The sequence below is a fragment of the Falco cherrug genome, chromosome 3 (assembly GCF_023634085.1).
Source record: "Falco cherrug isolate bFalChe1 chromosome 3, bFalChe1.pri, whole genome shotgun sequence".
Lineage (NCBI taxonomy): Eukaryota > Metazoa > Chordata > Aves > Falconiformes > Falconidae > Falco > Falco cherrug.
In genome coordinates this window covers 104,428,091-104,449,652 of record NC_073699.1, presented here as the reverse complement: position 1 = coordinate 104,449,652, position 21,562 = coordinate 104,428,091, and the positions used below count along the sequence as shown (strand labels likewise).

The following is a 21,562-nucleotide window of genomic DNA, read 5'->3' as shown; positions in this document are numbered from 1 at the left end:
GCTGCCGTGTGGACACAAGCTCTGCCACCTAGGAGGGTCCCAGTGTGCAGGGCTTTTCGGATGGCAGCAAGGCGGTCACAGGCCATGACGCTCAGAAGTAAAGACTCTGCACGGAGATAGTTCAAGCTGAAAATCATTCGGTAAATATGCAGACCTTGCAACTGGTGCTTCAGCACTTGTGTTTAACAGACTGACTAACAAGGACACTACGGTCTGCACGTGTCGATACCGATCGACTAGCTACGTTGTAAGCAAGAACTATGTTGTCTGCAAGATGTACGAGCCGGGAAGAGAACCAGTACAACCTGGCTCTGCGCTTGCTGGTGTGGACTCCTCAGCACTGCGCGCCAAAGGGAAAAGTACATCCTGAGGAAGGGTGCGAGCCTTCCTCCCAGAGAGCCCAGCCCAGGACCAGCAGGTGTCAATGCACCCGCGCCAGAGTGAGGAGGCTTATGATACTGAGTTCCTGGACCGAATGGTAATAACCCCGCCTTTTCTTGGGAATTTTAATGAATATGTATGCTTCTGTGTAATAGGGATCTGCTTACTTAAGCCCTGGGTGTGCAAGTGAGGAGGAGCGATCCCCCTTGCAGCCGGAGCCCCGATAAACATACCTGCTTGATAACCCTCCTTGAGTTGTAGAGTTTGATTCCGCACGTCAGCACCAATCAAGAAGGCTACAAAGACCTGTGCAGCACATGCCGAGTAGGAGATGGCCCCGTGTCCTGGTTTCAGCTGGCATGGAGTTAACTTTCTTCTTCGTAGCTAGTGAAGTGCTGTGTTTTGGCTATGATGTGAGAACAATGTTGGTAGCCGCACTGATGTTTTCGGTTGTTGCTGCCTAGCGTTTCTGCTAAGTCAAGGCCTTTTTGGTTTCTTGGGCCTTGCCAGCCAGAGTGCTGGAGGGGCACAAGAGACTGGGCAGGGACACAGCCAGGTCAGCTGACCTGAACCAGCCACAGAGGTATTCCATCCCGTGGGACGTCATGCTTGGTATAGAAACTTGGAGGGTTAGCTGGTGGGGGGATTCTTGCTCAGGGACTGGCTGGGCATCGGTCAGCGGGTGGTGAGCAGTTGTACTGGGCATCATTTCCTTTTTTTCCTTCTCCCTTCCTTTTGATTTTACCCTTTTCCCCCACCTTTCCATCCTAATTGTTATTGTTGTTCTTCTTCTTGGTATTGTTACTGTTGTTCTTCACTCTTTCTTCTGTTTAAATTATTACATTGTTCTTATCTCAACCCTCCACTTTTACATTGCTTTCTGATTCTCCTCCCCACCCCTCCGGGGGGGGGGGGAGTGCACAAGTGGCTGCGTGGCGTTTGGTTGCCGGTAGTGTTTGGTTGCCGGCCGGGGTTAAACCGCGACACAGGATGGAAATGAAGTCTGTGGCATATGTGGGGCTCGAAGGCAAGCTCCTTCCCCAAATCCTCAGTGCAACCCTTGGGTCTTTCCAGACGCGTCTGTCCTGGGTCACGAGAGTCCAGTTTCAAGGTCACTTGTGGCTCATCCACAAGCGCAGCGGGATCCCACCAGGAGCTGGCCAAAGACGTTCTGTGTTTCCAGCTCCTTTCCCCAAGCCCTCCAGCCCGTGATGACCTGTGTTCCCTTCCTCCAGTGCAGCCTCCCCCTCCTCCCTGAGCAGGCCCACTTTCAGCCCTTTGCAGGGACTCTTTCCCTTTGTGCCCGCCTTGTCTGCCTGCAGCCTGCCTCGCTTGGCAGGTGCCGGGCGTGGACGTCCTTGCCTCGCACAGGAGACTGACTTGAGCTGAAGCCTGGTTTGCTGTGAGCACCGAAACATTTTATTTCAAGCACGTGGTCAGCCTCATCAGGTGTGTGCGTCCCGAGGCACGGGCGCAGGGCAGAGCAGCCCTTTGACGCTGAGGTGGCCTTTGCATCGGCAGGCATTGCCCCAAAGGAAACGGTGGTGGCACACTGCAGCCTGCCCTGCGTGCCGTTTGTCCTGCTGCTCACACCGTTTTTCCCCTTAGGTACTGCAGGAGCTCCTGCAGCCGGCTAAAGAAGTCCAGCAGCTTCTGGACTGGAAATGGGCAGGAGCCGCCCGACTGCGCTGCTGTGGGCCTTGGCCTCGGAACGGGGCTTGACGTGGTGACAAAATGACTCCAAGCGCGTGCTGTTGGAGTAGCCCTCACTGCTGGGCGCAGGCCCATCTGTAGCAGGATCCAGTCGTAGAAGTGCTGAGTGGAGGTGTAGACTCCGGGCTGCCTGGCTCGGGCACAGCCTCTCCCCCAGCTGGTGACCCCAACAAGCCAGAAGTAGTCTGCACTGCTGTCTTGGCACACGAGAGGCCCACCGCTGTCCCCCTGCAGAGGAGGAGAGAGGACAAAGGGGTTGTTGGGTGGCCACCGTCAGCACGGGGGTTGGCTCCTTCTCTCTGACGGCACCTGCCGGAGCTGTGTTCCCTGCAGAGCGAGGCTGTGTCGAGCGAGCCTTGCCTGGGAAGGGGTGGTGGGCTTGTAAGGTGGGGCTGGCTCTCCTCACTGCACAGTGATGGTGGGTGTGTGGAAGAGAGCTGTGGCAGGCTTGGGATGGGGAGCCGTGGGCTGCCAGGAACACTAGGAGGGCTTTCTGGGCAGAGTGCCATGCCTCTGGGACAAGAGGGGCACTGGGCAGGGGCCTGCCGATGGGGAAGGGGGTATAAGCCCCCCCGGCGGTGGGGACCTGAAGTGGGAGGGGCACTGGCCAGGCCAAGCACATGCCGGGCCATGTTGGCGTAGTTGCGTGTGGCGGGGCTGCCTGTGCTACGGGGCTTGGCTCGTAGCACGCTCCTACCTGGCAGGTGTCAATGCCGCCCTGCGGATAGCCAGCACAGACGTTGTGCGTGTGGATGGCCCCTCTGTACCACCGGCTGCTGTTACAGACGTTGACATCAATGAGGCGGACCTGGGCCTCCTGCAGCACATCCGTTGATCGTCCAGCTGCGAGCACAGGAAGGAATTAGCAAGCAGCAGCTCACTGGCACTTCTCCTCCCCTGCCTGGCGGAATCCCTTGCCTCGCCCGCGCTTGGCTTTGCATCCTGAGAGGCGTTATAGCGGCATTTGCCTTCCGCCTTGCTCTGGGGAAAGGGCTCAGGCCCATCTCTCAAGAGGCATACGTCCCCGCAGGCTGACTCGGGCTCTGGCCTCTGCTGTCAGGAAGCCCAAGCAATGGCCCCGAGCGTGCCAAGCTTGCGCTCGGCACACGAGTACTTCCGCGGTACTCACATCTTGCAGTCGTGGCACCCCAGCCGCTGATGTAGCAGTTTTTCAGCTGCGAGACTCTCAGCGAGGCATCGGGCACGCAGGCAAGCTGAACGTAGGCGTTGCACTGCACAGGCTGGTCCAGCTCCAGCAAGGCAATGTCGTTCCTCTGCGTGATGTTACTGTAGCCTTGGTGAAGGAGCAGCCGCTTGATGTTGCGCACCTGGGCCTCAGGGCCCAGCTGAGTCAGCCGCGTGGCACCGATCACCACGCGCCACATGGTGATGTAGCTGGAAGGCAAATGGGGAGAGGACTCAGAGGGAGCACAGCCACGTGCTGCAGCAGCCCAGCCGTTGCCCTGCCTTCCGCTTGACGAGGGAGAGAGGAGAGCAGCGCTCGGGAGGGTGTGACTGGCCTCGCGTGCCTTAGGCTCAAGGAGCACCCAGGCCCTGGGTGTCCTGCGAGGAAACGGGGCGGGAGTAGCCCGTGCTGCTGCGCACGGGGCAAGCGCTAGTGTTGTGGGGCTATGCGCGTTCCCGGTGGCGCCTTACCTGGCCTCGATGAAGCAGTGGGCTGCTGTCAGGACCCACTGTGCGCTGATGAGGGAGCCTCCGCAGGTATGACCCGTGCCCGCTTGCCAGGGATTCTGGATGCTGACGATCCAGGGCCAGGCCCCTGCCTGGGCATCTGTGCCACCCACGACGCGCGACATGCCGTACTGAAAAGCCATGGGCCGGAGCCCGCAGGTCCCTCTGTAAAGAGAAACTCCTTAGTGTCCTGCTGGATGGCTGGCGCCCCTACGGCTCACGGTCAGCCGTCTTCCCTCCCCACAAGGCGCTGCCTGGCCAGCAGGGCTGGGGAAGCCTGTGGGGCACGTGTGTGTCCACACCCTGCCTCTTTCTGCTTTAGCCCCGTAGGTGAGTACTGCCAACAGCCTGCGTGCTGGCAAGGAAATGAGCCTCCCACACTGGCTGCCCTCCAGCCAAGCCCACAAGGGCTTGCCCAAGCTCCCTCCCAGAGCCTCGGGCCACTTACCCACAGCTGTCCCATGTGCCGTACGCAGGACAGCACATGGCCAGCAGGATGAGGAGGAGGCGCAGCAAATCCATCCCTGCCAGTGACACGTGGCAGCTGCAAGGAGGAGGGCTTGTCACCGCCAGTGCAGCCGCCAACATACTGCCCCCCGAACTCACGTTGCCCAGGATGCCCTTGGCCCCGGGGGTGATGTCACAGAGTGGCTGGTTGCCACGGGGCTGGGCGTGGTGGCCTCTGCGGGGAGGGGGGGCAACAGGAGGGGTTCCAAGCAGGACGGGAGGCAGGAGCTGGGATCGCTCAGCCCCCACAGAGCCCCGTGGAATGCTCCCTTTGCGCGATGAGGGTGGGCCGGCCCCGTGGCAGGCAGCAGCGCCTGGCTCCCGGCTCTGCCTGCTAACAGCTCACAGGAAAAACCAAGCGTGGCGGCGCTACCTCTTTGCGAAGGTCACTGCCGCCCTGCTCTCGGCAGCCCTTTGCCACCTGCTCCTGCCCAATAAAGAGACACACAACAGAGAACGCAACCACTAGAGGCAGCAAGCGCGTGCTTGGCTCTTGAAGAGACACTCTCTTGATGGTCGTGGCAGGCAAGCAGTTACGGGCAAGCCAAATAAGCCAAGCCTAGCCCAGCAGTGCCAACCTTCCTGCACGCAGCACAGGGAAAGGCACACGCAGCACAGTCCTCACTGGCTATGTCAGCCACAGCAACGCCCTCTGGCAGGCTTCGTGTCCCTGCTCTCTCTGGGTTGGATTGTGGTTCTGGACCAACACTGAAGAGGGCAGCTGTGGCACCTGCTACGCACGGCCGAGGACATACAATCAGAACGCCAAAAAGGCGCCTTCGAAGTCCAATGCTGTAAAACAGACATTAGAATCCCCTGTCGCTGTTGAGAAAGTGGGAGGATTAGGCAGCACCGGGTGTTGGTCAATCGCTATTTCATTAACAGCCCTTAGATGTTGTACTACATGCTGCTCCTGGGCATGTGGCTTTGCAACAACCCCTGTTTTAGGCAATTATGACTTCTAGGCTCCAGTCCGAGCCAGGATTCCAACTTCATAGGATACTGGTTTTGTCTTAGCGGCTTCGCTCCCGGTTTCAATTCCACACTTGCTGGTGCTGCTGGGCTGAGCAACCCCCTGGCCCAAGGCAGCTGCTGCCGTGTGGACACAAGCTCTGCCACCTAGGAGGGTCCCAGTGTGCAGGGCTTTTCGGATGGCAGCAAGGCGGTCACAGGCCATGACGCTCAGAAGTAAAGACTCTGCACGGAGATAGTTCAAGCTGAAAATCATTCGGTAAATATGCAGACCTTGCAACTGGTGCTTCAGCACTTGTGTTTAACAGACTGACTAACAAGGACACTACGGTCTGCACGTGTCGATACCGATCGACTAGCTACGTTGTAAGCAAGAACTATGTTGTCTGCAAGATGTACGAGCCGGGAAGAGAACCAGTACAACCTGGCTCTGCGCTTGCTGGTGTGGACTCCTCAGCACTGCGCGCCAAAGGGAAAAGTACATCCTGAGGAAGGGTGCGAGCCTTCCTCCCAGAGAGCCCAGCCCAGGACCAGCAGGTGTCAATGCACCCGCGCCAGAGTGAGGAGGCTTATGATACTGAGTTCCTGGACCGAATGGTAATAACCCCGCCTTTTCTTGGGAATTTTAATGAATATGTATGCTTCTGTGTAATAGGGATCTGCTTACTTAAGCCCTGGGTGTGCAAGTGAGGAGGAGCGATCCCCCTTGCAGCCGGAGCCCCGATAAACATACCTGCTTGATAACCCTCCTTGAGATGTAGAGTTTGATTCCGCACGTCAGCACCAATCAAGAAGGCTACAAAGACCTGTGCAGCACATGCCGAGTAGGAGATGGCCCCGTGTCCTGGTTTCAGCTGGCATGGAGTTAACTTTCTTCTTCGTAGCTAGTGAAGTGCTGTGTTTTGGCTATGATGTGAGAACAATGTTGGTAGCCGCACTGATGTTTTCGGTTGTTGCTGCCTAGCGTTTCTGCTAAGTCAAGGCCTTTTTGGTTTCTTGGGCCTTGCCAGCCAGAGTGCTGGAGGGGCACAAGAGACTGGGAAGGGACACAGGCAGGTCAGCTGACCTGAACCAGCCACAGAGGTATTCCATCCCGTGGGACGTCATGCTTGGTATAGAAACTTGGAGGGTTAGCTGGTGGGGGGATTCTTGCTCAGGGACTGGCTGGGCATCGGTCAGCGGGTGGTGAGCAGTTGTACTGGGCATCATTTCCTTTTTTTCCTTCTCCCTTCCTTTTGATTTTACCCTTTTCCCCCACCTTTCCATCCTAATTGTTATTGTTGTTCTTCTTCTTGGTATTGTTACTGTTGTTCTTCACTCTTTCTTCTGTTTAAATTATTACATTGTTCTTATCTCAACCCTCCACTTTTACATTGCTTTCTGATTCTCCTCCCCACCCCTCCGGGTGGGGGGGAGTGCGCAAGTGGCTGCGTGGCGTTTGGTTGCCGGTAGTGTTTGGTTGCCGGCCGGGGTTAAACCGCGACACAGGATGGAAATGAAGTCTGTGGCATATGTGGGGCTCGAAGGCAAGCTCCTTCCCCAAATCCTCAGTGCAACCCTTGGGTCTTTCCAGACGCGTCTGTCCTGGGTCACGAGAGTCCAGTTTCAAGGTCACTTGTGGCTCATCCACAAGCGCAGCGGGATCCCACCAGGAGCTGGCCAAAGACGTTCTGTGTTTCCAGCTCCTTTCCCCAAGCCCTCCAGCCCGTGATGACCTGTGTTCCCTTCCTCCCCCAGTGCAGCCTCCCCCTCCTCCCTGAGCAGGCCCACTTTCAGCCCTTTGCAGGGACTCTTTCCCTTTGTGCCCGCCTTGTCTGCCTGCAGCCTGCCTCGCGTGGCAGGTGCCGGGCGTGGACGTCCTTGCCTCGCACAGGAGACTGACTTGAGCTGAAGCCTGGTTTGCTGTGAGCACCGAAACATTTTATTTCAAGCACGTGGTCAGCCTCATCAGGTGTGTGCGTCCCGAGGCACGGGCGCAGGGCAGAGCAGCCCTTTGACGCTGAGGTGGCCTATGCATCGGCAGGCATTGCCCCAAAGGAAACGGTGGTGGCACACTGCAGCCTGCCCTGCGTGCCGTTTGTCCTGCTGCTCACACCGTTTTTCCCCTTAGGTACTGCAGGAGCTCCTGCAGCCGGCTAAAGAAGTCCAGCAGCTTCTGGACTGGAAATGGGCAGGAGCCGCCCGACTGCGCTGCTGTGGGCCTTGGCCTCGGAACGGGGCTTGACGTGGTGACAAAATGACCCCAAGCGCGTGCTGTTGGAGTAGCCCTCACTGCTGGGCGCAGGCCCATCTGTAGCAGGATCCAGTCGTAGAAGTGCTGAGTGGAGGTGTAGACTCCGGGCTGCCTGGCTCGGGCACAGCCTCTCCCCCAGCTGGTGACCCCAACAAGCCAGAAGTAGTCTGCACTGCTGTCTTGGCACACGAGAGGCCCACCGCTGTCCCCCTGCAGAGGAGGAGAGAGGACAAAGGGGTTGTTGGGTGGCCACCGTCAGCACGGGGGTTGGCTCCTTCTCTCTGACGGCACCTGCCGGAGCTGTGTTCCCTGCAGAGCGAGGCTGTGTCGAGCGAGCCTTGCCTGGGAAGGGGTGGTGGGCTTGTAAGGTGGGGCTGGCTCTCCTCACTGCACGGTGATGGTGGGTGTGTGGAAGAGAGCTGTGGCAGGCTTGGGATGGGGAGCCGTGGGCTGCCAGGAACACTAGGAGGGCTTTCTGGGCAGAGTGCCATGCCTCTGGGACAAGAGGGGCACTGGGCAGGGGCCTGCCGATGGGGAAGGGGGTATAAGCCCCCCCGGCGGTGGGGACCTGAAGTGGGAGGGGCACTGGCCAGGCCAAGCACATGCCGGGCCATGTTGGCGTAGTTGCGTGTGGCGGGGCTGCCTGTGCTACGGGGCTTGGCTCGTAGCACGCTCCTACCTGGCAGGTGTCAATGCCGCCCTGCGGATAGCCAGCACAGACGTTGTGCGTGTGGATGGCCCCTCTGTACCACCGGCTGCTGTTACAGACGTTGACATCAATGAGGCGGACCTGGGCCTCCTGCAGCACATCCGTTGATCGTCCAGCTGCGAGCACAGGAAGGAATTAGCAAGCAGCAGCTCACTGGCACTTCTCCTCCCCTGCCTGGTGGAATCCCTTGCCTCGCCCGCGCTTGGCTTTGCATCCTGAGAGGCGTTATAGCGGCATTTGCCTTCCGCCTTGCTCTGGGGAAAGGGCTCAGGCCCATCTCTCAAGAGGCATACGTCCCCGCAGGCTGACTCGGGCTCTGGCCTCTGCTGTCAGGAAGCCCAAGCAATGGCCCCGAGCGTGCCAAGCTTGCGCTCGGCACACGAGTACTTCCGCGGTACTCACATCTTGCAGTCGTGGCACCCCAGCCGCTGATGTAGCAGTTTTTCAGCTGCGAGACTCTCAGCGAGGCATCGGGCACGCAGGCAAGCTGAACGTAGGCGTTGCACTGCACAGGCTGGTCCAGCTCCAGCAAGGCAATGTCGTTCCTCTGCGTGATGTTACTGTAGCCTTGGTGAAGGAGCAGCCGCTTGATGTTGCGCACCTGGGCCTCAGGGCCCAGCTGAGTCAGCCGCGTGGCACCGATCACCACGCGCCACATGGTGATGTAGCTGGAAGGCAAATGGGGAGAGGACTCAGAGGGAGCACAGCCACGTGCTGCAGCAGCCCAGCCGTTGCCCTGCCTTCCGCTTGACGAGGGAGAGAGGAGAGCAGCGCTCGGGAGGGTGTGACTGGCCTCGCGTGCCTCAGGCTCAAGGAGCACCCAGGCCCTGGGTGTCCTGCGAGGAAAGGGGGCGGGAGTAGCCCGTGCTGCTGCGCACGGGGCAAGCGCTAGTGTTGTGGGGCTATGCGTGTTCCCGGTGGCGCCTTACCTGGCCTCGATGAAGCAGTGGGCTGCTGTCAGGACCCACTGTGCGCTGATGAGGGAGCCTCCGCAGGTATGACCCGTGCCCGCTTGCCAGGGATTCTGGATGCTGACGATCCAGGGCCAGGCCCCTGCCTGGGCATCTGTGCCACCCACGACGCGCGACATGCCGTACTGAAAAGCCATGGGCCGGAGCCCGCAGGTCCCTCTGTAAAGAGAAACTCCTTAGTGTCCTGCTGGATGGCTGGCGCCCCTACGGCTCACGGTCAGCCGTCTTCCCTCCCCACAAGGCGCTGCCTGGCCAGCAGGGCTGGGGAAGCCTGTGGGGCACGTGTGTGTCCACACCCTGCCTCTTTCTGCTTTAGCCCCGTAGGTGAGTACTGCCAACAGCCTGCGTGCTGGCAAGGAAATGAGCCTCCCACACTGGCTGCCCTCCAGCCAAGCCCACAAGGGCTTGCCCAAGCTCCCTCCCAGAGCCTCGGGCCACTTACCCACAGCTGTCCCATGTGCCGTATGCAGGACAGCACATGGCCAGCAGGATGAGGAGGAGGCGCAGCAAATCCATCCCTGCCAGTGACACGTGGCAGCTGCAAGGAGGAGGGCTTGTCACCGCCAGTGCAGCCGCCAACATACTGCCCCCCGAACTCACGTTGCCCAGGATGCCCTTGGCCCCGGGGGTGATGTCACAGAGTGGCTGGTTGCCACGGGGCTGGGCGTGGTGGCCTCTGCGGGGAGGGGGGGCAACAGGAGGGGTTCCAAGCAGGACGGGAGGCAGGAGCTGGCATCGCTCAGCCCCCACAGAGCCCCGTGGAATGCTCCCTTTGCGCGATGAGGGTGGGCCGGCCCCGTGGCAGGCAGCAGCGCCTGGCTCCCGGCTCTGCCTGCTAACAGCTCACAGGAAAAACCAAGCGTGGCGGCGCTACCTCTTTGCGAAGGTCACTGCCGCCCTGCTCTCGGCAGCCCTTTGCCACCTGCTCCTGCCCAATAAAGAGACACACAACAGAGAACGCAACCACTAGAGGCAGCAAGCGCGTGCTTGGCTCTTGAAGAGACACTCTCTTGATGGTCGTGGCAGGCAAGCAGTTACGGGCAAGCCAAATAAGCCAAGCCTAGCCCAGCAGTGCCAACCTTCCTGCACGCAGCACAGGGAAAGGCACACGCAGCACAGTCCTCACTGGCTATGTCAGCCACAGCAACGCCCTCTGGCAGGCTTCGTGTCCCTGCTCTCTCTGGGTTGGATTGTGGTTCTGGACCAACACTGAAGAGGGCAGCTGTGGCACCTGCTACGCACGGCCGAGGACATACAATCAGAACGCCAAAAAGGCGCCTTCGAAGTCCAATGCTGTAAAACAGACATTAGAATCCCCTGTCGCTGTTGAGAAAGTGGGAGGATTAGGCAGCACCGGGTGTTGGTCAATCGCTATTTCATTAACAGCCCTTAGATGTTGTACTACATGCTGCTCCTGGGCATGTGGCTTTGCAACAACCCCTGTTTTAGGCAATTATGACTTCTAGGCTCCAGTCCGAGCCAGGATTCCAACTTCATAGGATACTGGTTTTGTCTTAGCGGCTTCGCTCCCGGTTTCAATTCCACACTTGCTGGTGCTGCTGGGCTGAGCAACCCCCTGGCCCAAGGCAGCTGCTGCCGTGTGGACACAAGCTCTGCCACCTAGGAGGGTCCCAGTGTGCAGGGCTTTTCGGATGGCAGCAAGGCGGTCACAGGCCATGACGCTCAGAAGTAAAGACTCTGCACGGAGATAGTTCAAGCTGAAAATCATTCGGTAAATATGCAGACCTTGCAACTGGTGCTTCAGCACTTGTGTTTAACAGACTGACTAACAAGGACACTACGGTCTGCACGTGTCGATACCGATCGACTAGCTACGTTGTAAGCAAGAACTATGTTGTCTGCAAGATGTACGAGCCGGGAAGAGAACCAGTACAACCTGGCTCTGCGCTTGCTGGTGTGGACTCCTCAGCACTGCGCGCCAAAGGGAAAAGTACATCCTGAGGAAGGGTGCGAGCCTTCCTCCCAGAGAGCCCAGCCCAGGACCAGCAGGTGTCAATGCACCCGCGCCAGAGTGAGGAGGCTTATGATACTGAGTTCCTGGACCGAATGGTAATAACCCCGCCTTTTCTTGGGAATTTTAATGAATATGTATGCTTCTGTGTAATAGGGATCTGCTTACTTAAGCCCTGGGTGTGCAAGTGAGGAGGAGCGATCCCCCTTGCAGCCGGAGCCCCGATAAACATACCTGCTTGATAACCCTCCTTGAGATGTAGAGTTTGATTCCGCACGTCAGCACCAATCAAGAAGGCTACAAAGACCTGTGCAGCACATGCCGAGTAGGAGATGGCCCCGTGTCCTGGTTTCAGCTGGCATGGAGTTAACTTTCTTCTTCGTAGCTAGTGAAGTGCTGTGTTTTGGCTATGATGTGAGAACAATGTTGGTAGCCGCACTGATGTTTTCGGTTGTTGCTGCCTAGCGTTTCTGCTAAGTCAAGGCCTTTTTGGTTTCTTGGGCCTTGCCAGCCAGAGTGCTGGAGGGGCACAAGAGACTGGGAAGGGACACAGGCAGGTCAGCTGACCTGAACCAGCCACAGAGGTATTCCATCCCGTGGGACGTCATGCTTGGTATAGAAACTTGGAGGGTTAGCTGGTGGGGGGATTCTTGCTCAGGGACTGGCTGGGCATCGGTCAGCGGGTGGTGAGCAGTTGTACTGGGCATCATTTCCTTTTTTTCCTTCTCCCTTCCTTTTGATTTTACCCTTTTCCCCCACCTTTCCATCCTAATTGTTATTGTTGTTCTTCTTCTTGGTATTGTTACTGTTGTTCTTCACTCTTTCTTCTGTTTAAATTATTACATTGTTCTTATCTCAACCCTCCACTTTTACATTGCTTTCTGATTCTCCTCCCCACCCCTCCGGGTGGGGGGGAGTGCGCAAGTGGCTGCGTGGCGTTTGGTTGCCGGTAGTGTTTGGTTGCCGGCCGGGGTTAAACCGCGACACAGGATGGAAATGAAGTCTGTGGCATATGTGGGGCTCGAAGGCAAGCTCCTTCCCCAAATCCTCAGTGCAACCCTTGGGTCTTTCCAGACGCGTCTGTCCTGGGTCACGAGAGTCCAGTTTCAAGGTCACTTGTGGCTCATCCACAAGCGCAGCGGGATCCCACCAGGAGCTGGCCAAAGACGTTCTGTGTTTCCAGCTCCTTTCCCCAAGCCCTCCAGCCCGTGATGACCTGTGTTCCCTTCCTCCCCCAGTGCAGCCTCCCCCTCCTCCCTGAGCAGGCCCACTTTCAGCCCTTTGCAGGGACTCTTTCCCTTTGTGCCCGCCTTGTCTGCCTGCAGCCTGCCTCGCGTGGCAGGTGCCGGGCGTGGACGTCCTTGCCTCGCACAGGAGACTGACTTGAGCTGAAGCCTGGTTTGCTGTGAGCACCGAAACATTTTATTTCAAGCACGTGGTCAGCCTCATCAGGTGTGTGCGTCCCGAGGCACGGGCGCAGGGCAGAGCAGCCCTTTGACGCTGAGGTGGCCTATGCATCGGCAGGCATTGCCCCAAAGGAAACGGTGGTGGCACACTGCAGCCTGCCCTGCGTGCCGTTTGTCCTGCTGCTCACACCGTTTTTCCCCTTAGGTACTGCAGGAGCTCCTGCAGCCGGCTAAAGAAGTCCAGCAGCTTCTGGACTGGAAATGGGCAGGAGCCGCCCGACTGCGCTGCTGTGGGCCTTGGCCTCGGAACGGGGCTTGACGTGGTGACAAAATGACTCCAAGCGCGTGCTGTTGGAGTAGCCCTCACTGCTGGGCGCAGGCCCATCTGTAGCAGGATCCAGTCGTAGAAGTGCTGAGTGGAGGTGTAGACTCCGGGCTGCCTGGCTCGGGCACAGCCTCTCCCCCAGCTGGTGACCCCAACAAGCCAGAAGTAGTCTGCACTGCTGTCTTGGCACACGAGAGGCCCACCGCTGTCCCCCTGCAGAGGAGGAGAGAGGACAAAGGGGTTGTTGGGTGGCCACCGTCAGCACGGGGGTTGGCTCCTTCTCTCTGACGGCACCTGCCGGAGCTGTGTTCCCTGCAGAGCGAGGCTGTGTCGAGCGAGCCTTGCCTGGGAAGGGGTGGTGGGCTTGTAAGGTGGGGCTGGCTCTCCTCACTGCACGGTGATGGTGGGTGTGTGGAAGAGAGCTGTGGCAGGCTTGGGATGGGGAGCCGTGGGCTGCCAGGAACACTAGGAGGGCTTTCTGGGCAGAGTGCCATGCCTCTGGGACAAGAGGGGCACTGGGCAGGGGCCTGCCGATGGGGAAGGGGGTATAAGCCCCCCCGGCGGTGGGGACCTGAAGTGGGAGGGGCACTGGCCAGGCCAAGCACATGCCGGGCCATGTTGGCGTAGTTGCGTGTGGCGGGGCTGCCTGTGCTACGGGGCTTGGCTCGTAGCACGCTCCTACCTGGCAGGTGTCAATGCCGCCCTGCGGATAGCCAGCACAGACGTTGTGCGTGTGGATGGCCCCTCTGTACCACCGGCTGCTGTTACAGACGTTGACATCAATGAGGCGGACCTGGGCCTCCTGCAGCACATCCGTTGATCGTCCAGCTGCGAGCACAGGAAGGAATTAGCAAGCAGCAGCTCACTGGCACTTCTCCTCCCCTGCCTGGTGGAATCCCTTGCCTCGCCCGCGCTTGGCTTTGCATCCTGAGAGGCGTTATAGCGGCATTTGCCTTCCGCCTTGCTCTGGGGAAAGGGCTCAGGCCCATCTCTCAAGAGGCATACGTCCCCGCAGGCTGACTCGGGCTCTGGCCTCTGCTGTCAGGAAGCCCAAGCAATGGCCCCGAGCGTGCCAAGCTTGCGCTCGGCACACGAGTACTTCCGCGGTACTCACATCTTGCAGTCGTGGCACCCCAGCCGCTGATGTAGCAGTTTTTCAGCTGCGAGACTCTCAGCGAGGCATCGGGCACGCAGGCAAGCTGAACGTAGGCGTTGCACTGCACAGGCTGGTCCAGCTCCAGCAAGGCAATGTCGTTCCTCTGCGTGATGTTACTGTAGCCTTGGTGAAGGAGCAGCCGCTTGATGTTGCGCACCTGGGCCTCAGGGCCCAGCTGAGTCAGCCGCGTGGCACCGATCACCACGCGCCACATGGTGATGTAGCTGGAAGGCAAATGGGGAGAGGACTCAGAGGGAGCACAGCCACGTGCTGCAGCAGCCCAGCCGTTGCCCTGCCTTCCGCTTGACGAGGGAGAGAGGAGAGCAGCGCTCGGGAGGGTGTGACTGGCCTCGCGTGCCTCAGGCTCAAGGAGCACCCAGGCCCTGGGTGTCCTGCGAGGAAACGGGGCGGGAGTAGCCCGTGCTGCTGCGCACGGGGCAAGCGCTAGTGTTGTGGGGCTATGCGTGTTCCCGGTGGCGCCTTACCTGGCCTCGATGAAGCAGTGGGCTGCTGTCAGGACCCACTGTGCGCTGATGAGGGAGCCTCCGCAGGTATGACCCGTGCCCGCTTGCCAGGGATTCTGGATGCTGACGATCCAGGGCCAGGCCCCTGCCTGGGCATCTGTGCCACCCACGACGCGCGACATGCCGTACTGAAAAGCCATGGGCCGGAGCCCGCAGGTCCCTCTGTAAAGAGAAGCTCCTTAGTGTCCTGCTGGATGGCTGGTGCCCCTACGGCTCACGGTCAGCCGTCTTCCCTCCCCACAAGGCGCTGCCTGGCCAGCAGGGCTGGGGAAGCCTGTGGGGCACGTGTGTGTCCACACCCTGCCTCTTTCTGCTTTAGCCCCGTAGGTGAGTACTGCCAACAGCCTGCGTGCTGGCAAGGAAATGAGCCTCCCACACTGGCTGCCCTCCAGCCAAGCCCACAAGGGCTTGCCCAAGCTCCCTCCCAGAGCCTCGGGCCACTTACCCACAGCTGTCCCATGTGCCGTACGCAGGACAGCACATGGCCAGCAGGATGAGGAGGAGGCGCAGCAAATCCATCCCTGCCAGTGACACGTGGCAGCTGCAAGGAGGAGGGCTTGTCACCGCCAGTGCAGCCGCCAACATACTGCCCCCCGAACTCACGTTGCCCAGGATGCCCTTGGCCCCGGGGGTGATGTCACAGAGTGGCTGGTTGCCACGGGGCTGGGCGTGGTGGCCTCTGCGGGGAGGGGGGGCAACAGGAGGGGTTCCAAGCAGGACGGGAGGCAGGAGCTGGGATCGCTCAGCCCCCACAGAGCCCCGTGGAATGCTCCCTTTGCGCGATGAGGGTGGGCCGGCCCCGTGGCAGGCAGCAGCGCCTGGCTCCCGGCTCTGCCTGCTAACAGCTCACAGGAAAAACCAAGCGTGGCGGCGCTACCTCTTTGCGAAGGTCACTGCCGCCCTGCTCTCGGCAGCCCTTTGCCACCTGCTCCTGCCCAATAAAGAGACACACAACAGAGAACGCAACCACTAGAGGCAGCAAGCGCGTGCTTGGCTCTTGAAGAGACACTCTCTTGATGGTCGTGGCAGGCAAGCAGTTACGGGCAAGCCAAATAAGCCAAGCCTAGCCCAGCAGTGCCAACCTTCCTGCACGCAGCACAGGGAAAGGCACACGCAGCACAGTCCTCACTGGCTATGTCAGCCACAGCAACGCCCTCTGGCAGGCTTCGTGTCCCTGCTCTCTCTGGGTTGGATTGTGGTTCTGGACCAACACTGAAGAGGGCAGCTGTGGCACCTGCTACGCACGGCCGAGGACATACAATCAGAACGCCAAAAAGGCGCCTTCGAAGTCCAATGCTGTAAAACAGACATTAGAATCCCCTGTCGCTGTTGAGAAAGTGGGAGGATTAGGCAGCACCGGCTGTTGGTCAATCGCTATTTCATTAACAGCCCTTAGATGTTGTACTACATGCTGCTCCTGGGCATGTGGCTTTGCAACAACCCCTGTTTTAGGCAATTATGACTTCTAGGCTCCAGTCCGAGCCAGGATTCCAACTTCATAGGATACTGGTTTTGTCTTAGCGGCTTCGCTCCCGGTTTCAATTCCACACTTGCTGGTGCTGCTGGGCTGAGCAACCCCCTGGCCCAAGGCAGCTGCTGCCGTGTGGACACAAGCTCTGCCACCTAGGAGGGTCCCAGTGTGCAGGGCTTTTCGGATGGCAGCAAGGCGGTCACAGGCCATGACGCTCAGAAGTAAAGACTCTGCACGGAGATAGTTCAAGCTGAAAATCATTCGGTAAATATGCAGACCTTGCAACTGGTGCTTCAGCACTTGTGTTTAACAGACTGACTAACAAGGACACTACGGTCTGCACGTGTCGATACCGATCGACTAGCTACGTTGTAAGCAAGAACTATGTTGTCTGCAAGATGTACGAGCCGGGAAGAGAACCAGTACAACCTGGCTCTGCGCTTGCTGGTGTGGACTCCTCAGCACTGCGCGCCAAAGGGAAAAGTACATCCTGAGGAAGGGTGTGAGCCTTCCTCCCAGAGAGCCCAGCCCAGGACCAGCAGGTGTCAATGCACCCGCGCCAGAGTGAGGAGGCTTATGATACTGAGTTCCTGGACCGAATGGTAATAACCCCGCCTTTTCTTGGGAATTTTAATGAATATGTATGCTTCTGTGTAATAGGGATCTGCTTACTTAAGCCCTGGGTGTGCAAGTGAGGAGGAGCGATCCCCCTTGCAGCCGGAGCCCCGATAAACATACCTGCTTGATAACCCTCCTTGAGATGTAGAGTTTGATTCCGCACGTCAGCACCAATCAAGAAGGCTACAAAGACCTGTGCAGCACATGCCGAGTAGGAGATGGCCCCGTGTCCTGGTTTCAGCTGGCATGGAGTTAACTTTCTTCTTCGTAGCTAGTGAAGTGCTGTGTTTTGGCTATGATGTGAGAACAATGTTGGTAGCCGCACTGATGTTTTCGGTTGTTGCTGCCTAGCGTTTCTGCTAAGTCAAGGCCTTTTTGGTTTCTTGGGCCTTGCCAGCCAGAGTGCTGGAGGGGCACAAGAGACTGGGAAGGGACACAGGCAGGTCAGCTGACCTGAACCAGCCACAGAGGTATTCCATCCCGTGGGACGTCATGCTTGGTATAGAAACTTGGAGGGTTAGCTGGTGGGGGGATTCTTGCTCAGGGACTGGCTGGGCATCGGTCAGCGGGTGGTGAGCAGTTGTACTGGGCATCATTTCCTTTTTTTCCTTCTCCCTTCCTTTTGATTTTACCCTTTTCCCCCACCTTTCCATCCTAATTGTTATTGTTGTTCTTCTTCTTGGTATTGTTACTGTTGTTCTTCACTCTTTCTTCTGTTTAAATTATTACATTGTTCTTATCTCAACCCTCCACTTTTACATTGCTTTCTGATTCTCCTCCCCACCCCTCCGGGTGGGGGGGAGTGCGCAAGTGGCTGCGTGGCGTTTGGTTGCCGGTAGTGTTTGGTTGCCGGCCGGGGTTAAACCGCGACACAGGATGGAAATGAAGTCTGTGGCATATGTGGGGCTCGAAGGCAAGCTCCTTCCCCAAATCCTCAGTGCAACCCTTGGGTCTTTCCAGACGCGTCTGTCCTGGGTCACGAGAGTCCAGTTTCAAGGTCACTTGTGGCTCATCCACAAGCGCAGCGGGATCCCACCAGGAGCTGGCCAAAGACGTTCTGTGTTTCCAGCTCCTTTCCCCAAGCCCTCCAGCCCGTGATGACCTGTGTTCCCTTCCTCCCCCAGTGCAGCCTCCCCCTCCTCCCTGAGCAGGCCCACTTTCAGCCCTTTGCAGGGACTCTTTCCCTTTGTGCCCGCCTTGTCTGCCTGCAGCCTGCCTCGCGTGGCAGGTGCCGGGCGTGGACGTCCTTGCCTCGCACAGGAGACTGACTTGAGCTGAAGCCTGGTTTGCTGTGAGCACCGAAACATTTTATTTCAAGCACGTGGTCAGCCTCATCAGGTGTGTGCGTCCCGAGGCACGGGCGCAGGGCAGAGCAGCCCTTTGACGCTGAGGTGGCCTTTGCATCGGCAGGCATTGCCCCAAAGGAAACGGTGGTGGCACACTGCAGCCTGCCCTGCGTGCCGTTTGTCCTGCTGCTCACACCGTTTTTCCCCTTAGGTACTGCAGGAGCTCCTGCAGCCGGCTAAAGAAGTCCAGCAGCTTCTGGACTGGAAATGGGCAGGAGCCGCCCGACTGCGCTGCTGTGGGCCTTGGCCTCGGAACGGGGCTTGACGTGGTGACAAAATGACTCCAAGCGCGTGCTGTTGGAGTAGCCCTCACTGCTGGGCGCAGGCCCATCTGTAGCAGGATCCAGTCGTAGAAGTGCTGAGTGGAGGTGTAGACTCCGGGCTGCCTGGCTCGGGCACAGCCTCTCCCCCAGCTGGTGACCCCAACAAGCCAGAAGTAGTCTGCACTGCTGTCTTGGCACACGAGAGGCCCACCGCTGTCCCCCTGCAGAGGAGGAGAGAGGACAAAGGGGTTGTTGGGTGGCCACCGTCAGCACGGGGGTTGGCTCCTTCTCTCTGACGGCACCTGCCGGAGCTGTGTTCCCTGCAGAGCGAGGCTGTGTCGAGCGAGCCTTGCCTGGGAAGGGGTGGTGGGCTTGTAAGGTGGGGCTGGCTCTCCTCACTGCACGGTGATGGTGGGTGTGTGGAAGAGAGCTGTGGCAGGCTTGGGATGGGGAGCCGTGGGCTGCCAGGAACACTAGGAGGGCTTTCTGGGCAGAGTGCCATGCCTCTGGGACAAGAGGGGCACTGGGCAGGGGCCTGCCGATGGGGAAGGGGGTATAAGCCCCCCCGGCGGTGGGGACCTGAAGTGGGAGGGGCACTGGCCAGGCCAAGCACATGCCGGGCCATGTTGGCGTAGTTGCGTGTGGCGGGGCTGCCTGTGCTACGGGGCTTGGCTAGTAGCACGCTCCTACCTGGCAGGTGTCAATGCCGCCCTGCGGATAGCCAGCACAGACGTTGTGCGTGTGGATGGCCCCTCTGTACCACCGGCTGCTGTTACAGACGTTGACATCAATGAGGCGGACCTGGGCCTCCTGCAGCACATCCGTTGATCGTCCAGCTGCGAGCACAGGAAGGAATTAGCAAGCAGCAGCTCACTGGCACTTCTCCTCCCCTGCCTGGCGGAATCCCTTGCCTCGCCCGCGCTTGGCTTTGCACCCTGAGAGGCGTTATAGCGGCATTTGCCTTCCGCCTTGCTCTGGGGAAAGGGCTCAGGCCCATCTCTCAAGAGGCATACGTCCCCGCAGGCTGACTCGGGCTCTGGCCTCTGCTGTCAGGAAGCCCAAGCAATGGCCCCGAGCGTGCCAAGCTTGCGCTCGGCACACGAGTACTTCCGCGGTACTCACATCTTGCAGTCGTGGCACCCCAGCCGCTGATGTAGCAGTTTTTCAGCTGCGAGACTCTCAGCGAGGCATCGGGCACGCAGGCAAGCTGAACGTAGGCGTTGCACTGCACAGGCTGGTCCAGCTCCAGCAAGGCAATGTCGTTCCTCTGCGTGATGTTACTGTAGCCTTGGTGAAGGAGCAGCCGCTTGATGTTGCGCACCTGGGCCTCAGGGCCCAGCTGAGTCAGCCGCGTGGCACCGATCACCACGCGCCACATGGTGATGTAGCTGGAAGGCAAATGGGGAGAGGACTCAGAGGGAGCACAGCCACGTGCTGCAGCAGCCCAGCCGTTGCCCTGCCTTCCGCTTGACGAGGGAGAGAGGAGAGCAGCGCTCGGGAGGGTGTGACTGGCCTCGCGTGCCTTAGGCTCAAGGAGCACCCAGGCCCTGGGTGTCCTGCGAGGAAACGGGGCGGGAGTAGCCCGTGCTGCTGCGCACGGGGCAAGCGCTAGTGTTGTGGGGCTATGCGCGTTCCCAGTGGCGCCTTACCTGGCCTCGATGAAGCAGTGGGCTGCTGTCAGGACCCACTGTGCGCTGATGAGGGAGCCTCCGCAGGTATGACCCGTGCCCGCTTGCCAGGGATTCTGGATGCTGACGATCCAGGGCCAGGCCCCTGCCTGGGCATCTGTGCCACCCACGACGCGCGACATGCCGTACTGAAAAGCCATGGGCCGGAGCCCGCAGGTCCCTCTGTAAAGAGAAACTCCTTAGTGTCCTGCTGGATGGCTGGCGCCCCTACGGCTCACGGTCAGCCGTCTTCCCTCCCCACAAGGCGCTGCCTGGCCAGCAGGGCTGGGGAAGCCTGTGGGGCACGTGTGTGTCCACACCCTGCCTCTTTCTGCTTTAGCCCCGTAGGTGAGTACTGCCAACAGCCTGCGTGCTGGCAAGGAAATGAGCCTCCCACACTGGCTGCCCTCCAGCCAAGCCCACAAGGGCTTGCCCAAGCTCCCTCCCAGAGCCTCGGGCCACTTACCCACAGCTGTCCCATGTGCCGTACGCAGGACAGCACATGGCCAGCAGGATGAGGAGGAGGCGCAGCAAATCCATCCCTGCCAGTGACACGTGGCAGCTGCAAGGAGGAGGGCTTGTCACCGCCAGTGCAGCCGCCAACATACTGCCCCCCGAACTCACGTTGCCCAGGATGCCCTTGGCCCCGGGGGTGATGTCACAGAGTGGCTGGTTGCCACGGGGCTGGGCGTGGTGGCCTCTGCGGGGAGGGGGGGCAACAGGAGGGGTTCCAAGCAGGACGGGAGGCAGGAGCTGGCATCGCTCAGCCCCCACAGAGCCCCGTGGAATGCTCCCTTTGCGCGATGAGGGTGGGCCGGCCCCGTGGCAGGCAGCAGCGCCTGGCTCCCGGCTCTGCCTGCTAACAGCTCACAGGAAAAACCAAGCGTGGCGGCGCTACCTCTTTGCGAAGGTCACTGCCGCCCTGCTCTCGGCAGCCCTTTGCCACCTGCTCCTGCCCAATAAAGAGACACACAACAGAGAACGCAACCACTAGAGGCAGCAAGCGCGTGCTTGGCTCTTGAAGAGACACTCTCTTGATGGTCGTGGCAGGCAAGCAGTTACGGGCAAGCCAAATAAGCCAAGCCTAGCCCAGCAGTGCCAACCTTCCTGCACGCAGCACAGGGAAAGGCACACGCAGCACAGTCCTCACTGGCTATGTCAGCCACAGCAACGCCCTCTGGCAGGCTTCGTGTCCCTGCTCTCTCTGGGTTGGATTGTGGTTCTGGACCAACACTGAAGAGGGCAGCTGTGGCACCTGCTACGCACGGCCGAGGACATACAATCAGAACGCCAAAAAGGCGCCTTCGAAGTCCAATGCTGTAAAACAGACATTAGAATCCCCTGTCGCTGTTGAGAAAGTGGGAGGATTAGGCAGCACCGGGTGTTGGTCAATCGCTATTTCATTAACAGCCCTTAGATGTTGTACTACATGCTGCTCCTGGGCATGTGGCTTTGCAACAACCCCTGTTTTAGGCAATTATGACTTCTAGGCTCCAGTCCGAGCCAGGATTCCAACTTCATAGGATACTGGTTTTGTCTTAGCGGCTTCGCTCCCGGTTTCAATTCCACACTTGCTGGTGCTGCTGGGCTGAGCAACCCCCTGGCCCAAGGCAGCTGCTGCCGTGTGGACACAAGC

The 21,562-nt window shown here is 59.3% G+C and overlaps 4 protein-coding genes across 4 annotated transcripts; all 4 read right to left on the bottom strand.

Moving 5' to 3' along the window:
- Nucleotides 1–1,986: 1,986 nt before the first annotated feature.
- On the bottom strand, nt 1,987–4,308 carry LOC129735601 (acrosin-like; the record flags this gene model as incomplete). Its single annotated transcript, XM_055704834.1, has 6 exons — nt 4,258–4,308; nt 4,089–4,141; nt 3,751–3,951; nt 3,215–3,489; nt 2,792–2,937; nt 1,987–2,322 (listed from the first exon to the last, which is right to left on the bottom strand). Coding segments are annotated over exons 1-6 (1,062 nt in total), but the record flags the coding sequence as incomplete, so codon positions are not given.
- A 2,916-nt stretch (nt 4,309–7,224) lies between these two features.
- On the bottom strand, nt 7,225–9,694 carry LOC129735600 (acrosin-like). The gene is made up of 6 exons (XM_055704833.1): nt 9,644–9,694; nt 9,475–9,527; nt 9,137–9,337; nt 8,601–8,875; nt 8,178–8,323; nt 7,225–7,708 (listed from the first exon to the last, which is right to left on the bottom strand). The coding sequence occupies exons 1-6, from the start codon at nt 9,692–9,694 to the stop codon at nt 7,355–7,357; spliced, it is 1,080 nt and encodes a 359-aa protein (XP_055560808.1). The 3' UTR covers nt 7,225–7,354.
- Nucleotides 9,695–12,610: 2,916 nt separating this feature from the next.
- On the bottom strand, nt 12,611–16,242 carry LOC129735599 (acrosin-like). The gene is made up of 6 exons (XM_055704832.1): nt 16,185–16,242; nt 15,165–15,238; nt 14,523–14,635; nt 13,975–14,261; nt 13,564–13,709; nt 12,611–13,094 (listed from the first exon to the last, which is right to left on the bottom strand). Exons 1-6 carry the CDS (start codon nt 16,240–16,242, stop codon nt 12,741–12,743), a joined length of 1,032 nt encoding a protein of 343 aa, XP_055560807.1. The 3' UTR covers nt 12,611–12,740.
- A 1,902-nt stretch (nt 16,243–18,144) lies between these two features.
- On the bottom strand, nt 18,145–20,466 carry LOC129735598 (acrosin-like; the record flags this gene model as incomplete). Its single annotated transcript, XM_055704831.1, has 6 exons — nt 20,416–20,466; nt 20,247–20,299; nt 19,909–20,109; nt 19,373–19,647; nt 18,950–19,095; nt 18,145–18,480 (listed from the first exon to the last, which is right to left on the bottom strand). Coding segments are annotated over exons 1-6 (1,062 nt in total), but the record flags the coding sequence as incomplete, so codon positions are not given.
- Nucleotides 20,467–21,562: the final 1,096 nt, after the last annotated feature.